The sequence below is a fragment of the Coregonus lavaretus genome, assembly GCF_964263955.1.
Source record: "Coregonus lavaretus genome assembly, chromosome: 27".
NCBI classification, from domain to species: domain Eukaryota; kingdom Metazoa; phylum Chordata; class Actinopteri; order Salmoniformes; family Salmonidae; genus Coregonus; species Coregonus lavaretus.
Window position 1 is genome coordinate 1,027,015 of NC_140014.1, and position 24,514 is coordinate 1,051,528.

The 24,514-nt window shown below is 44.1% G+C and overlaps 1 protein-coding gene across 1 annotated transcript in view; it reads right to left on the reverse strand.

Annotated features, from left to right (window-relative positions):
* The window catches only part of LOC311103082 (MAM domain-containing glycosylphosphatidylinositol anchor protein 1-like), a gene marked incomplete at its 3' end in the record, with an annotated part of 494,094 nt that overhangs the window by 137,806 nt on the left and 331,774 nt on the right, over positions 1 to 24,514 (reverse strand). The window contains exon 9 of the mRNA XM_084144616.1: positions 21,361 to 21,657. Coding sequence (XP_084000742.1) covers positions 21,361 to 21,657 — 297 coding nt within the window. The remainder of the gene's footprint in view (positions 1 to 21,360; positions 21,658 to 24,514) is intronic.

Here is a 24,514-nt window from a genome sequence, read left to right on the forward strand (position 1 = left end):
GAGAGCCAGATCGAGGCCCCTGCTGTGGATGAGTGGGTGCGGCGCTCGGAGGAGACGTGGAACGCTCCGTCGACAGAAGACGAGCGCCGACCTCCACCGCAGTGAGGGGCCAGTGTACGCACCTGGAGATCGAGTCTGGCACTCAACCAAAAACCTGCCCCTCTGCCTGCCCTGCCGGAAGCTGGGTCGGCGGTTTGTGGGGCCTTTTAAATTCCTGAGGAGATTGAACGAGGTGTTAACCCCTCGTTCCATGTGTCTCTCCTCAGGCCGGTGGTAGCTGGTCCACTCCAGGACTTTGAGATAGAAGAGACTCCTCCGCCCCCGTTGGACATCGAGGGGGCTCCGGCGTACACTGTTTGGGCCATCTTAGATTCGAGACGCCGGATGGGGGGTCTCCAATATCTCGTGGAGTGGGAGGGGTACGGCCCAGAGGAGCGGTGCTGGGTGCCGAGGAGGGACATCCTGGACCCTTCTCTTCTGACTGAATTCCATCGTGGTCATCCTGCGCGCCCTGCTCCGCGTCCTCCTGGTCGTCCCCGAGGCCGTCAAGGGGGGGGTACTGTCACGGTTTCGGCCGAGGCGGCCCCTTCTCCTTGTTCGGGCAGGCTTCGGCGGTCGTCGTCTCCAGAGTACTATCTGCCACCTTTCGATGTTTCTTGTTTGATTGGTTTTGTCTGTTTGTCACACCTGTTCGTTGTTTAGTTTCATTAGACACCCTATTTAGTTCCCCTGTGTTAGGTCAGGGGTTGTGTGTAATTGTTCTGCTGTCGTGTGGTTGTTTGTCCTCTGTATTTTGTTCTCTCTCTTTTTCGGGTTGTAATAGAGAGACCTGCACTTTGTGCATACTTACTTTGACTGTCTAGTGTGCGTTTGTTTTCGCCTGTGGCCTGTTGCCGGTTTTGGCGTGCACTAAGGACTTCACTAAAGAGCTTTGGATTTATATCTCTGTGTCCTGCGTGTGATTTCACATCCCACTACACTCCACCCCTGACAATAATAAATACATTTTGTGGGGCTAAAACCCCAGCCTCACAACAGTGCACTGTAACAGAAAACTGTAAATTATACACAGTACATTTTAGCATGATCAACAGTAAAATACTCTGAAACATTTTACTGCAGCATGCTGTTTTAAATGATGGTGGATTGTGGGAAAACATTGTGGGCTGGGGAAAGAATTGCAGTATTTTGTTTGGTACTGTAATTCCACCCCACAGAATATAATGTGTTACCGTAATTTTGGATTGCCAAAATCCTTTTGACCACTAGTGGGTGCATGTTATTGTTGTTTCTGGCTTATTAACATATTTAAGAGGCTATATTTGTTGCACCTGCAAGTGAGAATGCTGTACAGATTTAACTCCTATGTGGTTATGGTGCCCCATCAATTTAAAATGTACAGAGGACAGATTGGAGTGGCAGCAAGTCTTGAACCTTAAATGGTTGAGCATTTGGCTATGTCCTTTCGGTCTGTTTAGCCCTGTAGTTGCTGCCAGCTTGGAAGCCTTTGTCAAGGCCTCTAGAAATTCTAGTAATATTAAACACCAAATATGAGTTAACACTAGAACTGCCAAGAAGGTCAATTAGACCGTTTTCCATTTTCACTAACTTCATTTCAATAAACACCTGGAACCCACCTATCCCTGACTTTTCCTAAATATGTGTATTTTACACGCTAGCAGTACTTTAAGATAAATACCATAAAAGACAAAAACTTTCGGAGCATTTTATCCTGAAAGCACAATGACAGTCAAAATAACTGTTTTCATATTTAACAAAGAACAGTCGGGCCTCATTGGATATCTCTTCGTACCAATGTAATTTAAATTGTGTTTATGAAGGTTTTAGTTAACATTAGAACACAAAATGTTAATATGTGAAAGAACATAACATTTTATATGTAAAAACGAAAACATCCAAAAAACAGAATTGAAAGTGTAAAATAAATGTTATTTGTGGAGTGCCTTTGATACAACAATGAAACAAAAAGCATTAGCGCTGGAACACAGTAAAACATATTTTTTATAACAACAAAAAATATTAAAATACCCAAACCACCAAGACGCACGGTCAGGAAGACACGTGGTCAATAAAGAAAAGATCAGGAAAGATCAGTAGCTTAAGCATCAGTATAAGCGCCAAGCGTGGTAGTGAATAGTGAAAATCAGTACAAAAATAATAATAGCATTATAATGAACATACAGTTGAAGTTGGAATTTACATACATTAGCCAAATACATTTAAACTCAGTTTTTCACAATTCCTGACATTTAATCCTCTTAAAAATGCCCTGTCTTAGGTCAGTTAGGATCACCACTTTCTTTTAAGAATGTGAAATGTCAGAATAATAGTAGAGAGAATGATTCATTTCAGCTTTTATTTATTTCATCACATTCCCAGTGGGTCAGAAGTTTACATACACTCAATTAATATTTGATAGCATTGCCTTTAAATTGTTTAACTTGGGTCAAACGTTTTGGGTAGCCTTCCACAAGCTTCCCACAATAAGTTGGGTGAATATTGGCCCATTACTCCTAACAGAGCTGGTGTAACTGAGTCAGGTTTGTAGGCCTCCTTGCTCGCACACGCTTTTTCAGTTCTGCCCACAAATGTTCTATAGGATTAAGGTCAGGGCTTTGTGATTGCCACTCCTGTCACGCCCTGGCTCTGGGGACTATGTTATGTTGAGCCAGGGTGTGTAAGTCTATGTTTATTTTTCTATGTTGGTCTGAGTGACTCCCAATCAGAGGCAACGAGTGTCAGCTGGGTGTCTCTGATTGGGAGCCATATTTAACTATCGGTCTTTTCACTTTGTGTTGTTGTTTCTTGATCATTTCGGTTCGTGTTTAACCGTAGACGTCACGTTATCGTTTATTGTTTTGATCGTGTGATCTGTAAATAAAAGGATATGTTCACTTTCAACGCTGCGCCTTGGTCCACTCTGTTAGACGATCGTGACAGAAGAAACCACCATAACAGGACCAAGCAGCATGAAGAAGAGAGAGGATGGACTTGGGAGCAGTTGAGTAGGAGTCTCGACTGGGCCAAGCCAAGAGAAGAGGAGAGAGGTTGGAGTTTGGAGCAGTGGGGTGAGAGTCTGGCGAGAACGATGGAGGCCTTGTCCACGGGGAGGAGAGACCCCCAGAAATTTTTTAGGGGGGGGCTCACGACGTCGGACCAGCAGGAGGCCGCGATAGAGCGGCCCAGTGGGTTGCCAGAGGAGGCCGCCAGGTTACGGGGGCTACTGGTCGAAGAGGGGATGGAGGATGTAGAGGCACGGCGAGAGGTACTGCGGTGTGTTACCAGTCCGGTCCGGCCCGTTCCAGATCCCGAGGTAGAGCCAGTGGTGTGTGTCCCCAGTACGGTCCGGCCTGTTCCAGCCCCTCGCACCAAGTGTACGGTGCGCGTCGCCAGCCCAGCCCGGCCTGTCCCTGCTCCCCGCATCAAGTCTGTGGTGCGTCTCGTCAGCCCGGCTCTGCCCGTTCCTGCTCCCCGCACCAGGTCTGTGGTGCGCGTCGCCAGCCCAGTCCGGCCCATTCCTGCTCCCCGCATCAAGTCTGTGGTGCGTCTCGTCAGTCCGGCACGGCCCGTTCCTGCTCCCCGCACCAAGTCAGGGGTGCGCTTCGTCAGCCCGGTCCGGCCCGTTCCTCCTCCACGCTTCAAGCCAGGGGTGTGCGTCGTCAGTCCAGCACAACCTGTGCCTGGGTCATGTCCGGAGCCGGATCCGCCGCCGAGGCGGAGTGCCCACCCGGTCCCTCCCCTGTTGTGGTTGTTTGGTGTGGCCGGAGTCCGCGCCTTTGGGGGGGGTACTGTCACGCCCTGGCTCTGGGGACTATGTTATGTTGAGCCAGGGTGTGTAAGTCTATGTTTATTTTTCTATGTTGGTCTGAGTGACTCCCAATCAGAGGCAACGAGTGTCAGCTGGGTGTCTCTGATTGGGAGCCATATTTAACTATCGGTCTTTTCACTTTGTGTTGTTGTTTCTTGTTCATTTCGGTTCGTGTTTAACCGTAGATGTCACGTTATCGTTTATTGTTTTGATCGTGTGATCTGTAAATAAAAGGATATGTTCACTTTCAACGCTGCGCCTTGGTCCACTCTGTTAGACGATCGTGACAACTCCAATACCTTGACTTTGTTGTCCTTAAGCCATTTCGCCACAACTTTGGAAGTATGCTTGGGGTCATTGTCAATTTGGAAGACCCATTTGCGATCAAGCTCTAACTTCCTGACTGATGTTTTGAGATGTTGCTTCAATATATCCACATAATTTTCCTTCCTCATGATGCCATCTATTTTGTGAAGTGCAGCAGTCCCTCCTGCAGCAAAGCACCCCCACAGCATGACACTTCACGGTTGGGATGGTGTTCTTCGGCTTGCAAGCGACCCCCTTTTTCATCCAAACATAATGATGGTCATTATGGCCAAACAGTTCTATTTTTGTTTCATCAGACCAGATGACATTTCTCCAAAAAGTACAATCTTTGTCCCCATGTGCAGTTGTAAACCGTAGTCTGGCTTTTTTATGGCGGTTTTGGAGCAGTGGCTACTTCCTTGCTGAGCGGCCTTTCAGGTTATGTTGATATTAGACTTGTTTTACTGTGGATATAGATACTTTTGTACCTGTTTCCTCCAGTATCTTCACAAGGTCCTCTGCTGTTGTTCTGGGATTGATTTGCACTTTTCTCACCAAAGTACGTTAATCTCTAGGAGACAGAACGCGTCTCCTTCCTGAGCGGTATGATGGCTGCATGGTCCCATGGTGTTTATGCTTGCGTACTATTGTTTGTACAGATGAGCGTGGTACCTTCAGGTGTTTGAACATTTCTCCCAAGGATGAACCAGACTTGTGGAGGTCTACAATTTTTTTCTGAGGTCTTGGCTGATTTCTTTTGATTTTCCCATGATGTCAAGCAAAGACGCACTGAGTTTGAAGGTAGGCCTTGAAATACATCCACAGGTACACCTCCCATTGACTAAAATGATGTCAATTAGCCTATCAGAAGCCTCTAAAGCCATTACATCATTTTCTGGAATTTTCCAAGCTGTTTAAAGGCACAGTCAACTTAGTGTATGTAAACTTTTGACCCCCTAGAATTGTGATATAGTGAATAATATGTGAAATAATCTGCCTGTAAACATTTTTTTGAAAAATTACTTGGGTCATCCACAAAGTAGATATCCTAACTGACTTGCCAAAACTATGGTTTGTTAAGAAGACATTTTTGGAGTGGTTGAAAAACTAGTATTAATGACTCCAACCTAAGTGTATGTAAACTTCCGACTTCAACTGTATTTTAGTCATGGCTCATTCTATATATCTATAGTGGGGGAAAAAAGTATTTAGTCAGCCACCAATTGTGCAAGTTCTCCCACTTAAAAAGATGAGAGAGGCCTGTAATTTTCATTATAGGAACACGTCAACTATGACAGACAAAATGAGAAAATAAAATCCAGAAAATCACATTGTAGGATTTTTAATGAATTTATTTGCAAATTATTGTGGAAAATAAGAATTTGGTCAATAACAAAAGTTTCCCAATACTTTGTTATATACCCTTTATTGGCAATGACACAGGTCAAACGTTTTCTGTAAGTCTTCACAAGGTTTTCACACACTGTTGCTGGTATTTTGGACCATTCCTCCATGCCGTGATGTTTTGGGGCTGTCGCTGGGCAACACAGACTTTCAACTCCCTCCAAAGATTTTCTATGGGGTTGAGATCTGGAGACTGGCTAGGCCACTCCAAGACCTTGAAATGCTTCTTACGAAGCCACTCCTTCATTGCCCGGGCGGTGTGTTTGGGATCATTGGCATGCTGAAAGACCCAGCCACGTTTCATCTTCAATGCCCTTGCTGATGGAAGGAGGTTTTCACTCAAAATCTCACGATACATGGCCCCATTCATTCTTTCCTTTACACGGATCAGTCGTCCTGGTCCCTTTGCAGAAAAACAGTCCCAAAAAATGATGTTTCCACCCCCATGCTTCACAGTAGGTATAGTGTTCTTCGGATGCAACTCAGCATTCTTTGTCCTCCAAACACGACGAGTTGAGTTTTTACCAAAAAGTTATATTTTGGTTTCATCTGACCATATGACATTATCCCAATCCTGGCGGCGTAGTGTTCTACTGATGGTAGGCTTTGTTACTTTGGTCCCAGCTCTCTGCAGGTCATTCACTAGGTCCCCCTGTGTGGTTCTGGGATTTTTGCTCACCGTTCTTGTGGTCATTTTGACCCCACGGGGTGAGATCTTGCGTGGAGCCCCAGATCGAGGGAGATTATCAGTGGTCTTGTATGTCTTCCATTTCCTAATAATTGCTCCCACAGTTGATTTCTTCAAACCAAGCTGCTTACCTATTGCAGATTCAGTCTTCCCAGCCTGGTGCAGGTCTACAATTTTGTTTCTGGTGTCCTTTGACAGCTCTTTGGTCTTGGCCATAGTGGAGTTTGGAGTGTGACTGTTTGAGGTTGTGGACAGGTGTCTTTTATACTGATAACAAGTTCAAACAGGTGCCATTAATACAGGTAACGAGTGGAGGACAGAGGAGCCTCTTAAAGAAGATGTTACAGGTCTGTGAGAGCCAGAAATGTTGCTTGTTTGTACGTGACCAAATACTTATTTTCCACCATAATTTGCAAATAAATTCATTAAAAATCCTACAATGTGATTTTCTGTTTTTTTTTCTCAATTTGTCTGTCATAGTTGACGTGACTATGATGAAAATTACAGGCCTCTCTCATCTTTTTAAGTGGGAGAACTTGCACAATTGTTTGCTGACTAAATACTTTTTTTCCCCACTGTACTTCTGTACAGACCTTTTCCATTCATATACATTTACATTTTAGTCATTTAGCAGACGCTCTTATCCAGAGCGACTTACAGTCAGTGAATACATATATATATATATATTTTTTTATACTGGCCCCCCGTGGGAATCAAACCCACAACCCTGGCATTGCAAATGCCATGCTCTATCAACTGAGCTACATCCCTGCCGGCCATTCCCTCCCCTACCCTGGACGACGCTGGGCCAATTGTGCGCCGCCCATGAGTATCCCGGTCGCGGCCAGCTGCGACAGAGCCTGGATTCGAACCAGGATCTCTAGTGGCACAGTTTGCACTGCGATGCAGTGCCTTAGACCACTGCGCCACTCAGGAGTCTACTGTCCATGCTGTCTATGCACACCAAATATTACATTTACATAAGTATTCAGACCGTTTACTCAGTACTTTGTTGAAGCACCTTTGGCAGCGATTACAGCCTCATGTCTTTTTGGTTATGACGCTACAAGCTCGGCACACCTGTATTTGTGGAGTTCTCCCATTCTTCTCTGCAGATCCTCTCAAGCTATATCTGGTTGGATGAGAAGCGTTGCTGCACAGCTATTTTCAGGTCTTTCCAGAGATATTCGATCGGATTCAAGTCCGAGCTCTGGCTGGGCCACTCAAGGACATTCAGAGACTTATCCCGAAGCCACTCCTGCGCTGTCTTGGCTGTGTGCTTAGGGTCGTTGTCCTTTTGGAAGGTGAACCCCAGCCTGAGGTCCTGAGCGCTCTGGAGCAGGTTTTCATCTAGGATCTCTCTGTACTCTGTACGATCCTGTCTCCCAGTCCCTGCCACTGAAAAACATCCCCACAGCATGATACAGCCACCACCATGCTTCATCGTAGGGATGGTGCCTGGTTTCCTCCAAAAATGACGCTCCCTCCAAAAGTTCCATCTTGGTTTCATCAGACCAGAGAATCTTGTTTCTCATGGTCTGAGAGTCTTGTAGGTTCCGTTTTGCAAACTCCAAGCGGGCTGTCATGTGCCTTTTACTGAGGAGTAGCTTCCATCTGGCCACTCTACCATAAAGGCCTGATTGGTGGAGTGCTGCAGAGATAGGAAGGTTCTCCCATCTCCACTGAGGAACTCTGGAGGTCTGACAGAGTGACCTGAGCTCAATTTCGAGTCTCATAGCAAAGGGTCTGAATACTTATGTAAATAAGGTATTTCTCAGTTTTTATATTTTTAATACATTTAATAACATTTCTAAAAACCTGTTTTCGCTTTGTCATTATGGGGTACTGTGTGTAGATTGATTAAAAAATGTTTTATTGAATCCATTTTAGAATAAGGCTGTAACATAACAAAATGAGGAAAAAGTGAAGGGGTCTGATACTTTCTGAATGCACTGTATATTTATGTTCTGGACTCTGACATTGCTCATTCTGATATTTCTTAATTTATTTATTTCAACTTTTTGGATTATGTGCATATTGTCCCAGATCAGCACTCCTACACTGAGGGGGGTGACAGATGGGGCAGTGGTGACGAGAGGGTTAGCTCCTGATTACCACCTGCTGTAAGCACGGTCATATTACCCCCCACACCCCTTCCCAGTTCCCAGTCACAATCATACTGATTACAGAGACTGCTGAGCTGACACTGGCAGGGAACGGGAGATGGTCTGGAGAGAGTAAAAGGGGTGGGGCGAGAGAGAGAGAGTGAATGTGTGAGGGAGGGAGGACAAATGAGTAACCTCTGGAGAGAGAGAGGGGAAAAAGAAAGGGAGATTGAGAGGAATTGAGAGCGCAATCTGAGCAGTGGAGGCCCAGAGAGAGAGAGAGAGAGAGAGAGAGAGAGAGAGAGAGAGAGAGAGAGAGAGAGAGAGAGAGAGAGAGAGAGAGAGAGAGAGAGAGAGAGAGAGAGAGAGAGAGAGAGAGAGAGAGAGAGAGAGAGAGAGAGAGAGAGAGAGAGAGAGAGAGAGAGAGAGAGAGAGAGAGAGAGAGAGAGAGAGGTAGTGGCGGCTTTGCTTCTTGACAGTCAGCAGTGGGTGTCTTCATCCTAGAAATGTGGTGCACGGATGGGAGCACCGACAAAATGACTCAGCACCAGCCCTTACTGTCTCCCCATTCTATTTTCCTCAGTGGCTCGTGCTATGCTAAAATGTTTCAATTTCACAACGCCATAATCCCTGTAAACAGACAATCGTCATCTGTCTTTTTGGAGACAATGAAAATCACTCTAACTCTCACACACACACACACACACACACACAAACACACAGACAGACAAAGATGGAAAGATAGACAGAGAGACAGACAGACATGGAGGCAGACAGACACTCTCGCTTAAAAACACAAATCCACACACAAACACACCCAGACATATCACTTAGTCCCCAGACATTTACAGTACGGTAGACAATGGGGAGTTCGAGCTGCATTGAGTGCAAGGGAGAAAAGGTGGTGTGTGTGTGTGTGTATTGAAAAGAAAAAGTGATGGAGCAAGATGGATGACGGAGGAAGTGTAGTGTTAGAGTGAAAGAGAGAGAGAGACTGGAGATGATTGAGGAGGCGAGACGGAGCGAGGGAGGGACGAAAAGCAAAAGGGACAGAAGAGAGAGAGGTGACAAGGAAATAGACAAGAGGGAAAGCGAGAGGGAGAAGGATAGTGAAAGAGAAATGCGGTGAGATGCTGTCTAATTGATGATGATGAGAATAGCAATGAGGAAGAACATCCATGTCACGGTAAGAGGAGCGAGAAAGAGAGGGAGGGCTAGGGAGAATAAAAGAGGGAAGAGGAGAAAAGGTGAGAAGGAGGGAGGAAGAGAGAAAGAGGGGGATTCCCTTAATTATAGCTGAGCAGTAAAAAACGATAACATCTTCCCCGGGTATCAATCAAAGTTGCTAAATGATGGGTACAAAAACAAATGAAGGGTACAAAAACAAACCCAATAAACAAATAAATACAAAGCAGGAGGGAAGGAGGGAGGCAGGGAAGGAAGGGGGAATCATTGGTTTCCAAAGCGCTCATGGCTCCCTGGCAAAGGGGTTCCGCAACGTCTACCTCACTCTCTCTTCATCTCCCTGTTTGTCAATCTCTCCCTTCTCCCTCCTCTCTCTGGTTCTCTTTTCTCCTTCCATCTCTCTCTTTCTCTCTCTCTCTCTCGCTCTCTATGTCTCTCTCTCTCTCTCGCTCCAATAAATCATTGAAGTGGACTGGACGAGACACACCTCTGAAAGCGTCGCCCCTTCCGCCCCGCCTGCATTAGCCAAACTTGTAAATCTAGCAGTATCTTTTTTTAGCTAGCATGCATTTGGGGCTAAGCTAGCTTCATTCGCTAAGCAAAATAGTTTGGGCATATCCTTTACCATGAATCCCAAACAAATTTCAGGTCCCTATCCACAAGGCACTTTGTGGAGATCTGAGAGGATTGGATAGGTGTCTGCAACAATAATTCAATCTACCCTATCCAATGTTTAGATGCATGCCAGCAAAGCCACTACACAACCAAACACAAAATAATAAATGAATTGCACTATAACGGTGAGAAACGGTGCCCACAAACTGTTAGGGCCTACATAAAGCTGTCCCAACAGTAGTCCCAACACCTTACCACTGCTACACCTGGCTATCAGCGGAGCCTTGTCTGGCAGCGAAACAGTTCATTCAGCCTCATTTACTGCCTTTTAAAAAAACATAGCTGATATGGCTGACTTGCTTAAACAAATGTGGTTTCTACTGACAATTGAGATGTACAAACTATGGCATAAGGGGACGACGAGCGAGCTAGGATGGAGGTAGTCAATTATAACTATTTGTTCAGCACCTTTGAAATGTACAGCGACATAATACAGAACATGGGCCGTTCTTACAGTGTTCTCACTGTACACCAAGTCAGAACCGTAGGATAAATAAAGGGGGCATATAAGCAGACAATGAATGCTCTTACAATATTTGATTACTACATTTCTCTAAAACAGGCTACATGCTACATGTGCACCACCAAGTCAGAACAATAGGTGAAATTAACAGGAGGAGAAACGGGACCAAATTATTAGGGTGAGGCACATGGGCCACTAACAGCTTACTACACAACATACACTTAGTATAACTTTCTTAGCTACAGTATACATATCTCCCTTGCATATTACATCATTTATGCAGCATCAAACAATACATTTTTGGACTCACCTTGTTGTGCTCACTTGTACAGGAAGGTGGCGTGGCGGTCTTTCGTGGGTAAATTTTGTTATCAAAAGTCTGGCATTTTCTGGATTTGTGGTGCTTTCAAGACAACTGGGAACTCAGCAAAAAAGGTTGAATCATGACGACGTCAGTGATCTTCAGGTCGGAGCTCTAGAAAGAGGCCTGAGTTCCCGACTTGAACATTTATTTTCCCAGTCGGAGCAAGTTTTTTGGGGAGTTCCCAGTTGTCTGAAAGTCTGAGATTTCCCAGTTCCAAGTTTTCAGTTGTTTTGAGAGCGGCAGAAGCCATGCTGGATTTACAGCATGTCCAATGTTGAATGTTTATCCTTTTAAGCTTGGAAAAGAGACCCTTAAACCCAGACTTGGACCAAACAGCCACTCCAACGAATAGCAGGCTAGTGATTGTTTTACAATGCTTGAAGTTAACCATTGATTCCTTCAAACCACTAATTGTTGAATTTGCGATATCCAACTTGCTGTGTAATGTTTATGTCCAATGGCCCATGAGCACCGATATGTTTTATCTATAATGTCTCTTCATTATTTCTCTTCATATGACAAGGATTTAAAAGGATTTGCCTGCCAGTAGATTGCTGACTTGATTCATGATGATGACTGCTAGCTTGCTAGCTAAGATTTTGAAAGTATGATGTTGACATGATCAGTCCAATCAAAGCAACGGTAGATATAACGTGATTTGACGTTATTTTATCTGTGATCAATGACCTTGAGCCTTCTTGAATGGGCACTTCAAATGGAACTCTATGGCAGCACCCAAGGGGATTGAAGTTTCGAGCTCTGCACGTAAATTCTGCGATGGCGTGGTATCCCCATGAGTGACAGAACACTGAGGCAATCACAGCGCAGCCAGAGAACATTACCAACCCCTACACTCTGTATTTTCCACTGGCTTCCCCACCACCACAGAAAGCACTGAGCTAGGCTGAAACACCTGAATTTTGGAGCTGCCTTACTCAAGAAAGAAAAAAAGAGACCAAGTTTGTATGCGGCTCAATTATTATATAAATTTTTTTTACGTTGTTTGCAAACTGATATGTGACAGGTATTAATGCCAAAATAACATCCAAAACAGGCACAATTTTTTTTATATATATATATATATATATATATATATATATATATATATATATATATATATATATATATACTGCTCAAAAAAATGAAGGGAACACTTAAACAACACAATGTAACTCCAAGTAAATCACACTTCTGTGAAATCAAACTGTCCACTTAGGAAGAAACACTGATTGACAATACATTTCACATGCTGTTGTGCAAATGGAATAGACAACAGGTGGAAATTATAGGCAATTAGCAAGACACCCCCAATAAAGGACTGGTTTTGCAGGTGGTGAGCACAGACCACTTCTCAGTTCCTATGCTTCCTGGCTGATGTTTTGGTCACTTTTGAATGCTGCCGGTGCTTCCACTCTAGTGGTAGCATGAGACGGAGTCTACAACCCACACAAGTGGCTCAGGTAGTGCAGCTCATACAGGATGGCACATCAATGCGAGCTGTGGCAAGAAGGTTTGCTGTGTCTGTCAGCGTAGTGTCCAGAGCATGGAGGTGCTACCAGGAGACAGGCCAGTACATCAGGAGACGTGGATGAGGCCAACAACCCAGCAGCAGGACTGCTACCTCCGACTTTGTGCAAGGAGGAGCAGGAGGAGCACTTCCAGAGCCCTGCAAAATGACCTCCAGCAGGCCACAAATGTGCATGTGTCTGCTCAAACGGTCAGAAACAGACTCCATGAGGGTGGTATGAGGGACCTGACGTCCACAGGTGGAGGTTGTGCTCCACACTTTGTTATTGGATTTTCAACATTGCAGAACCAATTTATTTTTGTAAACTTAAGGTTACATTTTAATTTTGAAAATAAATACAAATGGCTTGGAGAAAACTATTGGTACCCCAGAGCTAGTACTTGGTTGCACAGCCTTTGGCCAAGATAACTGCCAACAAATTATTATTGTAGCCATCAATGAGCTTGCTGCACCTTTGAACTGACAATTTGGTAATTGTAAACTGCTCTAAATCTTCAATGTTAGAGGGGTGCCCTCCACCAACTGCTGTTCTGGGGGAAGGCTGTGTGTTAATCGAGCTCTGTTACAATTTCTGCCTAAATTGACTTTCACAAGTTAAAAGTACATCATTGACCTTCTAAATCGGACTGGCAATGAGTAAAGATAAGTATTCAAGAGAAAGACGGCATCAAAGAGAATGTTTAAGCCATTCAAAGAGAATGTTTAAGCCATTCACCGACCCCAACTCCACAAGGTAGTAGAGGCCGCCATTACAGCCGAAACAGAGACAGCCACCTCATGCTGCAAAATGTAAACCTCTATCGATGGCATGAAGGCTACACTGGAGAAAATGATAAACGGATGACCCATATTGAAAAGAAAAATGAGGAACGCATGGGAAGCTAATACAACAAGACCAGGCTATTAGCTATATGATGGGCCAGGTAGAGGAATTACAAAAGAAGGGAGACTTGTTGGAAAACTTTCGCGTCGTAATAATATTCACATTTTTGGGGTCGAAACCAATGCCGAAAGGGGGCAGAAAATGTCTACATTTTGGACAAGATGCTGAGGGAGGTCTTGAAAATTGAGGCTGCTACACCTCTGGTCATAGAAAGACCCACAGATCCGTGCCTGCAGCCCAGCGTAGGCCTGGAGCAAAGGAAACACAGAGGCCCAGGGCTATCATCGTGCACCTTCTCAACTTCGAAACGAAATAGGAGATAATGCAACTGTCGAGAACAAAGGGAGAACTATTCTACAAGGACAAGCGCATATCTATCTTCAATTACTATTTCTGCAGAGCTGTTGCGGGAAATAAAATATTATGACTGAAGAGTTGGCAGCCAAAAACATCCTGGCGAAGCTGCGTGTCACTCATGAGCACAAGACCCGCATCTTTGATTCTGTTCCTTGACGCTGAGTCCTTCCTGCGCTCCATTAGGATTATACCACCTTCCAGACACAAGGACAGGGTCCAAAAAATATGCCGACTATGAGGCAAACTGTTGGGCCCAGAAGGAGTGACAGACAGGACTCAAGGCCCAAGAAGTAACCTAAATCTACCATGGAACATTTTCCAGTCCATATTGACTACTGAAGCGACCCCTTGTTTGAATAAAGACTTGAAACTACCTAGATTTATGCTCATATTTGGGCCCTTATTTCCGGACTAATTCATTAATCTGTAACCTACAGCTTGTCAGGATGAAAAAATATTTATTTAATCTAGAAAAAACGATATCGCCTACTTTCCTCATTCCCCTTTTCTCTCTTGGTACACTGGTACAAAATGTTGGGTTAAAAACGACAAAACGCTGGGAAAATAGTAGTCATGTTACGTTTGATACCGGAGCTCTGAGACATGCTTCAAAATTGCTAAGCAGTGTACTTCGAAGCAGTGTGCCGATGCCTGTATCACTTTAACAGAATGCCAAGAGTGTTCAAAGCTGTCATCAAGGCAAAGGGTGGCTATTTGATGAATCTCAAATAGAAATTACATTTTGATTTGTTTAACACCTTTTTGGTTACTACATGATTCCATATGTGTTATTTCATAGTTTTGATGCCTTCACTATTATTCTACAATGTAAAAAAAGAGTAAATACCTTGCTCCAAAAAATAAAGGGAACACTAAAATAACACATCCTAGATCTGAATGAATGAAATAATCTTATTAAATACTTTTTTATTTACATAGTTGAATGTGCTGACAACAAAATCACACAAAAAAGATCAATGGAAATCAAATGTATCAACCCAAGGAGGTCTGGATTTGGAGTCACCCTCAAAATTAAAGTGGAAAACCACACTACAGACTGATCCAACTTTGATGTAATGTCCTTAAAACAAGTCAAAATGAGGCTCAGTAGTGTGTGTGGCCTCCACGTGCCTGTATGACCTCCCTACAACGCCTGGGCATGCTCCTGATGAGGTGGCGGATGGTCTCCTGAGGGATCTCCTCCCAGACCTGGACAAAAGCATCCGCCAACTCCTGGACAGTCTGTGGTGCAACGTGGCGTTGTTGGATGGAGCGAGACATGATGTCCCAGATGTGCTCAATTGGATTCAGGTCTGGGGAACGGGCGGGCCAGTCCATAGCATCAATGCCTTCCTCTTGCAGGAACTGCTGACACACTCCAGCCACATGAGGTCTAGCATTGTCTTGCATGGTCTCACAAGGGGTCTGAGGATCTCATCTCGGTACCTAATGGCAGTCAGGCTACCTCTGGCAAGCACATGGAGGGCTGTGCGGCCCCCCAAAGAAATTCCACCCCACACCATGACTGACCCACCGCCAAACCGGTCATGCTGGAGGATGTTGCAGGCAGCAGAACGTTATCCACGGCATCTCCAGACTCTGTCACATCTGTCACATGTGCTCAGTGTGAACATGCTTTCATCTGTGAAGAGCACAGGGCGAATTTGCCAATCTTGGTGTTCTCTGGCAAATGCCAAACGTCCTGCACGGTGTTGGGCTGTAAGCACAACCCCCACCTGTTGACGTCGGGCCCTCATACCACCCTCATGGAGTCTGTTTCTGACCGTTTGAGCAGACACATGCACATTTGTGGACTGCTGAAGGTCATTTTGCAGGGCTCTGGCAGTGCTCCTCCTGCTCCTCCATGCACAAAGGCGGAGGTAGCAGTCCTGCTGCTGGGTTGTTGGCTTCATCCACGTCTCCTGATGTCCTGGCCTGTCTCCTGGTAGTGCCTCCATGCTCTGGACACTACGCTGACAGACACAGCAAACCTTCTTGCCACAGCTCGCATTGATGTGCCATCCTAGATGAGCTGCACTACCTGAGCCACTTGTGTGGGTTGTAGACTCCGTCTCATGCTACCACTAGAGTGAAAGCACCCCAGCATTCAAAAGTGACCAAAACATCAGCCAGGAAGCATAGGAACTGAGAAGTGGTCTGTGGTCACCACCTGCAGATCCACTTCTTTATTGGTGGTGTCTTGCTAATTGCCTATAATTTCCACCTGTTGTCTATTCCATTTGCACAACAGCATGTGACATTTATTGTCAATCAGTGTTGCTTCCTAAGTGGACAGTTTGATTTCACAGAAGTGTGATTGACTTGGAATTACATTGTGTTGTTTAAGTGTTCCCTTTATTTTTTTGAGCAGTGTGTGTATATATATATATATATATATATATATTACCGGTCAAACGTTTTAGAACACCTACTCATTCAAGGGTTTCCTTTATTTTTACTATTTTCTACATGGTAGAATAATAGTGAAGACATCAAAACTATGAAATAACACAAATGGAAGTAGTAACCAAAAAAGTGTTAAACAAATCAAAATATATTTGAGATTTGAGATTCTTTAAAGTAGCCACCCTTTGGCTTGATGACAGCTTGCGCATTCTTCTGAACCAGCTTCACCTGGAATGCTTTTCCAACAGTCTTGAAGGAGTTCCCACATATGCTGTCCCTGAAGCCAAATCAACCCATAGCCCCTGCCCCCTAGGCACATATGTCGATCTGAGAGGATTGGCCTTTGATAGGATCAGTGGCGACCCGTCATTCAGGGCAGGGGAAGGTGAACATTCGCCCCAGTCTGAGGTCCTGAGCTCTCTGGATTAGGTTTTCATCAAGGATCTCTATGCAATTTGCGCCGTTCATCTTTGCCTCGATCCTGACTAGTCTCCCTGTCCCTTTCGCTGAAAAACATTCCAACAGCATGATGCTGCCACCACCATGCTTCACCATAGGGATGGTTCTTGGTCAGCTCCCTGACCATGGCCCTTCTCCTCCGATTGCTCAGTTTGGCCAGGCGGCCAGCTCTTGGAAGAGTTGTTCCAAACATCTTACATTTAAGAATGATGGAGGCCACTGTGTTGTTGGGGACCTTCAATGCTGCAGACATTTTTTGGTACACTTCCCAAGATCTTTGCCTCGACTCCAACCTGTCTCGGAGCTCTACGGACAATTCCTTCGACCTCATGGCTTGGTTTTTGCTCGGACAAGCACTGTCAACTGTGGGACCTTATATAGACAGGAGTTTGCCAAATCATGTCCAATCAATTCAGTTGATCACAGGTGGACGCCAATCAAGTTGTAGAAACATCTCAAGGATGATCAATGGAAACAGGATGCACCTGAGCTCAAGTTCGAGTCTCATACCAAAAGGGCTGAATACTTATGTAAATAAGGAATTTCAAATAACCTGTTTTGGCTTTGTCATTGTGGGGTAAATGGAAGAAGTTTGGAACCACCAAGACTCTTCGGGGGAGAAGGGCCTTGGTCAGGGAGGTGACCAAGAGCCCGATGGTCATTCTGACAGAGATCCAGAGTTCCTCTGTGTGGATGGGAGAACCTTCCAGAAGGACAACCATCTGTGCAGCACTCCACCAATCAGGCCTTTAAACTAGTGGCCAGACGGAAGCCCCTCCTCAGTAAAAGGCAAATTACAGCCCGATTGGAGTTTGCCAAAAGGCACCTAAATGACTCTCAGACCACGAGAAACAAGATTTTCTGGTCTGATGAAACCAAGATTGAACTCTTTGGCCTGAATGACAAGTGTCACGTCTGGAGAAAACCTGGCACCATCCCTACAGTGAAGCATGGTGGTGGCAGTATCATGCTGTGGGGATGTTTTTCAGCAGCAGGGACTGGGAGACTAGTCGAAGGAAAGATGAATGGAACAAAGTATAGAGAGATCCTTGATGAAAACCTGCTCCAGAGTGCTCAAGACCTCAGACTGGGGTGAAGGTTCTCCAACCAACAGAACAACGACCCTAAGCACACAGCCAAGACAATGCAGGAGTGGCTTTGGGACAAGTCTCTGAATGCCCTTGAGTGGCCTAGCCAGAGCCCGGACTTGAACACGATCGAACATCTCTGGAGAGACCTGAAAATAGCTGTGCAGCAACGCTCCCCATCCAACCTGACAGAGCTTGAGAGGATCTGCAGAGAAGAATGGGAGAAACTCCCCAAATACAGGTGTGCCAAGCATGTAGTGTCATACCCAAGAAGACTCAAGGCTGTAATCGCTGCCAAAGGTGCTTCAACAAAGTACTGAGTAAAGGGTCTGAATACTTATGTAAATGTTATATTTCCGTTATTTATGTTTAAAACATTTGCATACATTTCTAAAAACCTGTTTTCCTTTGTGTGTAGATTGGTGAGGGAAAAAACAATTTAATCAATTTAAGAATAAGGCTGTACCGTAACAAAAAAGTCAAGGGGTCTGAATACTTTCCGAATGCAGTCTATACACTACCAGTCAAAAGTTTGGACACACCTACTCATTCAAGGGTTTTTCTTTATTTTTACTATTTTTGACATTGTAGAATAATAGTGAAGACATCAAAACTATGAAATGACACATATGGAATCATATAGTAACCAAAGAAGTGTTAAACAAATCCAACTATATTTTACATTTGAGATTCTTCAAATAGCCACCCTTTGCCTTGAAGACAGCTTTGCACACTCTTGGCATTCTCTTAACCAGCTTCATGAGGTAGTCACCTGGAATGCATTTCAATTAACAGGTGTGCCTTCTTAAAAGTAAATTTTTGGAATTTCTTTCCTTCTTAATGCGTTTGAGCCAATCAGTTGTGTTGTGACAAGGTAGGGGGTATACAGAAGATAGCCCTATTTGGTAAAATACCAAGTCCATATTATGGCAAGAACAGCTCAAATAAGCAAAGAGAAACATCATTACTTTCAAGACATGAAGGTCAGTCAATGCAGAACATTTCAAGAATGTTGCAGTGCAGTGGCAAAAACCATCAAGTGCTATGATGAAATTGACTCTTATTAGGACCGCCACAGGAATGGAAGACCCAGAGTTACCTCTGCTGCAGAGGATAAGTTCATTAGAGTTACCAGCCCCAGATACTGCAGCCCAAATAAATGCTTCACAGAGTTCAAGTCACAGACATATCTCAACATCAATTGTTCAGAGGAGACTGTGTGATTCAGGCCTTCATGGTCGAATTGCTGCAAAGAAACCACTACTAAAGGACACCAATAAGAAGAAGAGACCTGCTTGGGCCAAGTAACACGAGCAATGGACATTAGACAGGTGGAAGTTTGTCCTTTAGTCTGGAGTCCAAATTTGAGATTTTTGGTTCCAACCGCCGTGTCTTTGTGAGACGTGGTGTGGGTGAATGGATGATCTCTGCATGTGTATTTCCCACCGTAAAGCATGGAGGAGGAGGTGTTATGGTGTGGGGGTGCTTTGCTGGTGACACTGTCTGTGATTTATTTAGAATTTAAGGCACACTTAACCAGCATGGCTACCACAGCTTTCTGCAGCAATACGCCATCCCATCTGGTTTGGGCTTAATGGGACTATCATTTCTTTTTCAACAGGACAATGACCCAACACACCTCCAGCCTGTGTAAGGGCTACTTTACCAAGAAGGAGAGTGATGTAGTGCTGCATCAGAAGACCTGGCCTCCAAATCCCCCGACCTCAACCCAATTGAGATGGTTTGGGATGAGTCGGAAGGAAAAGCAGCCAACAAGTGCTCAGCATATGTGGGAACTCCTTCAAGACAGTTGGAAAAGCATTCCAGGTGAAGTTGGTTGAGAGAATGCCAAGAGTGTGCAAAGCTGTCGTAAAGGCAAAGGGTGGCTATTTGAAGAATCTCAAATATAAAATATATAATGATTTGCTTAACACATTTTGGTTACTATATGATTCCATATGTGTTATTTCATAGTTTTGATGTCTTCACTATTATTATACAATGTAGAAAATAGTACAAATAAAGAAAAACCCTTGAATGAGTAGGTGTGTCCAAACTTGACTGGTACTGTATATATATTTTTACAGCTAAACGGGTGGGACTCTAAACATGAGTTTGTGCATTCTTATTGAGTTTTATTTCTGTGTGGCTTCATGGTCAGGCCCTGACACAACTGACTACTCCTCTGTTCCTTATTCTTCAGTGGCTAAGGTTATAGTTGGGTGAACATTAAGGGGGGCATACCGTACATCACCTCACATTTCATGGGAAATACAGGCAATGGAACAAAAGCTGTAAACAATTTCTATTTTTTAGAATGGATGTAAAGGGATATTACAGAAAGCAATGTGAGTTGCATGGCTATTTTTTGAGCCTCTATGTTTCTCTATGGCCCCATCCACCGATTTGCATGATCTTATTTCACAATTTACACAATAACACATTCTAAAGAGAACTGTATAGAATGGTGAGCAAAAGAGGACATATTTATTTTCAACATTGGGGGCCATGGCATAGCTCACATTGAAGACAAAACACACCAACACACCTTCAACGGCACCATTTTTAAAACTGTAAAGTGGGAAGGTGGATTTTCATGAGCGTCAAGCAACATCACATACTGTACAGTTAATGAATAGGCTCTCTGGCTTGCCTTTGTGTGATTGTGCCAAGAGAAGAGAAATCCTAATGAATTCTAAGGCTTTTAGGGTTTTGAACTTCATGAACGATCCCACTTCATAATGGAAGCATTATTGAAGCGCGGCAGGCATAAGCACTCTTACCGCACAAACAAGAAGTCTAAATGTAACCAACGGGAGTGTTCGCTAATAGCTTAGCTAGTGTTGTCGCTAATGGCGTGCACAAACACTAAACGGGGTATGCACACTTAGCTGCGTTGGTTTCTGATACCATTTGTTAATTAGCAACCTTGTTTTGTTTGTTAGTAAGAGTGCATTCAACCCCATTTAGGGATTATCGTTAGCTTACTACGGTCCAGTGTGAGTTTGAAATTGAATTGAGACAGTGACTGCAATCCATTCTAATCTAATACTACTAGCTATTGATTTAAACAAATTGATGATTGAGTTTTAATGACAGAATGTTGTTGACAGTAGTTTTTTATGACTACTGAAGGACAATTTAGAGTAATTTAGAAACTGCTGGTGAGAAAAATGAAGACTCTTGAGAATGGTGATCGAACACAAATGTCTAATACAAACAGATGTCTGTTTTGTTCCAGCCAAGCATTAATGTTACTGACAAGGGTTTGAACCTCGGTCTCCTGAGCGCCACAAGACTGTGCTGGCCTGTTGAGCTACAACATAGTCATTAGCTGGGTGAACTGACACAGGTCTTCAGGTCTCAGGCAACGTTACTCATTACATGTGTGGTTCTGAGTTACCTCTGTTACAGTACCACAGCTTATTCAACTAATCACAAACTTGAAGATTACTTGATTCATTCATTAGGTGTGTTACTACTAGACTGAACAAAAACTTGCACACCACATAGGTCACCAGGACCAGGAGAGAAGAAACACATATCTTGGGAAATACTTTACTCTATTCAGAGCTCAATAAACAGACACCTCATGGGAAATGTAGTACTTTATTACTCACATTGCACATTGAGCTGAACCTGCGCCTGGCGTGGTTTGATGTTGAGGCCATTGTAGGGTGCCGTCTGGCAGCGGTAGGCACCCATCAGGTCGCGGGTGACGTTGATCAGGCGGAGGCGCCCGTCACGTGTCTCCACCGCCCACTCACCCGTGGGCATGGCCAGATCCTTGTCGGCGCGCGACCAAAGCACAGGTGGGCGGGGCTTACCATCAACCAGGCACACCAGGTCGGCGGTGCCTCCCTCCCTCACGCTCAAAACCTGGCCCCCAGCTGGCACCGTCAAAATTGGGGGAGTGACTGTAGGTGGGAGAAAGGGGGAAGGGAAGGGTGAGAGAGGGCGTGTGAAGGGAGTGGGATGGGAGAGAGGGGGAGATGGAGAGATAAAGAGAAGGAAACAAATTAGAAAAAGAGGAAGATGAGGAAGACGGGAGGAAGAGTGGTGGGGGAGAGCGAGTAAGGTTAAATGTTGACATTAGCAAGGCCATTTTTATTGAACTCTAAAGTGGTTATCGCACGCCCAGGCTAATTGCAGTGTGTTGACTAGCGAGGCGAACTGCGGAGCAACCGTGGTCAAAGTTCAACACAAATCCTTCATCTATCAACACTCAGCAGGACCAGGAGGAGCAACAGGAGAGAGAGAGAGAGAGAGAGAGAGAGAGAGAGAGAGAGAGAGAGAGAGAGAGAGAGGGTGAAAAGAGGGTGAAAAGAGGGTGACTGGCCAATATGACTCTTTGAAACAGCTATGTCAAGAAACTTGGATGCAGTGAGCAATATTGCAGTAGAATCATCTCAAGCTAATTTGGTGATAGACAAAGCAACATTGAAATTGCATCAATGGTCTATATAATATATACAGTTGAAGTCGGAGGTTTACATACACCTTAGCCAAATACATTTAAAATCAGTTTTTCACAATTCCTGACATTTAATCCTAGGAAAAAGTCCCTGTCTTAGGTCAGTTAGGATAACCACTTTATTTTAAGAATGTGAAATGTCAGAATAATAGTAGAGAGAATGATTTATTTCAGCTTTTATTTATTTTATCACATTCTCAGTGGGTCAGAAGTTTACATACACTCAATTAGTATTTGGTAGCATTTCCTTTAAATTGTTTAACTTGGGTCAAGTGTTTTGAGGAGCCTTCCACAAACTTCCCATAATAAGTTGGGTGAATTTTGGGTCAGGTTTTTAGGCCTCCTTGCTCGCTCACACTTTTTCAGTTCTTTTTTAGTGTGGATATAGATACTGTTGTACCTGTTTCCTCCAGCATCTTCACAAGGTCCTTTGCTGTTGTTCTGGGATTGATTTGCACTTTTCGCACCAAAGTACGTTCATCTCTAGGAGACAGAACGTGTCTCCTTCCTGAACGGTATGACGGCTGTGTGGTCCAATGGTGTTTATACTTGTGTACTATTGTTTGTACAGCTGACCGTGGTACCTTCAGGCATTTTGAAATTGTTCCCAAGGATGAACCAGACTTGTGGAGATCTACAATTTTTTGGGGGAGGTATTCGCTGATTTATTTTGATTTTCCCATGATGTCAAGCAAAAAGGCACTGAGTTTGAAGGTAGGCCTTGAAATACATCCACAGGTAAACCTCCAATTGACTCAAATGATGTCAATTAGCCTATCAGAAGCTTCTAAAGCCATGACATCATTTTCTGGAATTGTACAATCTGTTTAAAGTTACAGTCAACTTGGTGTATGTAAACTTCTGACCCACTGGAATTGTGATACAGTGAATTATAAGTGAAATAATCTGTTTGTAAACAATTGTTGGAAAAGTTATTTGTGTCATGCACAAAGTAGATGTCCTAACCGACTTGCCAAAACTATAGTTTGTTAACAAGAAATGTATGGAGTGGTTGAAAAACTCCAACCTAAGTTTATGTAAACTTCCGACTTCAACTGTATATATATATTTTATACATCTCCCATTTGGAATGAATCTTGTGATGCAGTTTAAAGCAGCACTGATGGATGTGTTGACATGACAACTGCGTCAGAGTTTTGAATGACCCTTCCCCTCATTTTGTCCATGCTGGCTGAAGACCTAGCTTGTCAGTAACTAACTAACACCAGACACATCTTTGTCATACATGAATATTGTAAACTTGTAATTACATTTGCTGTCACTCTACATTCAAATTTTGGCACCATTAAAGTAGCTATCTAGTTACATAAACCATGCCCCTCCGCAAACACGCCTTCTCCGATGTTGGTTACAAGGCGATACTTAGTTAAGTTACGTAAGAGGATATCATGTTACCATTGGTGGATACCATTTAGTGCAAAAAGTCCGGGTAGCCATGATTAGCTGTTCAGGAGTCTTATGGCTTGGGGGTAGAAGCTGTTGAGAAGTATTTTGGACCTAGACTTGGCACTCCGGTACTGCTTGCCGTGTGGTAGCAGAGACAACAGTATATGACTAGGGTGGCTAGAGTCTTTGACAATTTTGAGGGCCTTCCTCTGACACCGCCTGGTATAGAGGTCCTGGATGGCAGGAAGCTTGGCCCCAGTGATTTACTGGGCCGTACGCACTACCTCTGTAGTGCCTTGCGGTCGGAGTCCAAACAGTTGCCATACCAGGCGGTGATGCAACCAGTCAGGATGCTCTCGATGGTGCAGCTGTAGAATTTTTTGAGGATCTGAGGACACATGCCAAATCTTTTCAGTCTCCTGAGTGGGAATAGGCTTTGTCGTGCCCTCTTCACGGCTGTCTTGGTGTGTTTGGTCCATGATAGTTCATTGGTGATGTTGACCCCAAGGAACTTGAAGCTCTCAACCTGTTCCACTACAGCCCCGTCGATGAGAATGGGGGCGTGCTCAGTCCTCTTTTTTCCCCTGTAGTCCACAATCATCTCCTTTGTCTTGGATAGATGAAAAGCTATCTTTTAAAAAGCATTTTGATGAGTTAGTTAAGAAGCTGACAGTGTGTGCGAATGTAGTAAGTTATGGAGGTAAGGCAATAAATAAATAGGCCATAGTGCAAAAATAGTTAAATTTTCGTAATTAACACTGGATTAATAGATGTGCAAAAGATGATGTGCAAATAGAGATACTGGGGTGCAAATTAGCAAAATAAATAACAATATGGGGATGAGGTAGTTGGGTGGGCTAATTTCAGAATGATTGGCCCTCTTTCATGTCACG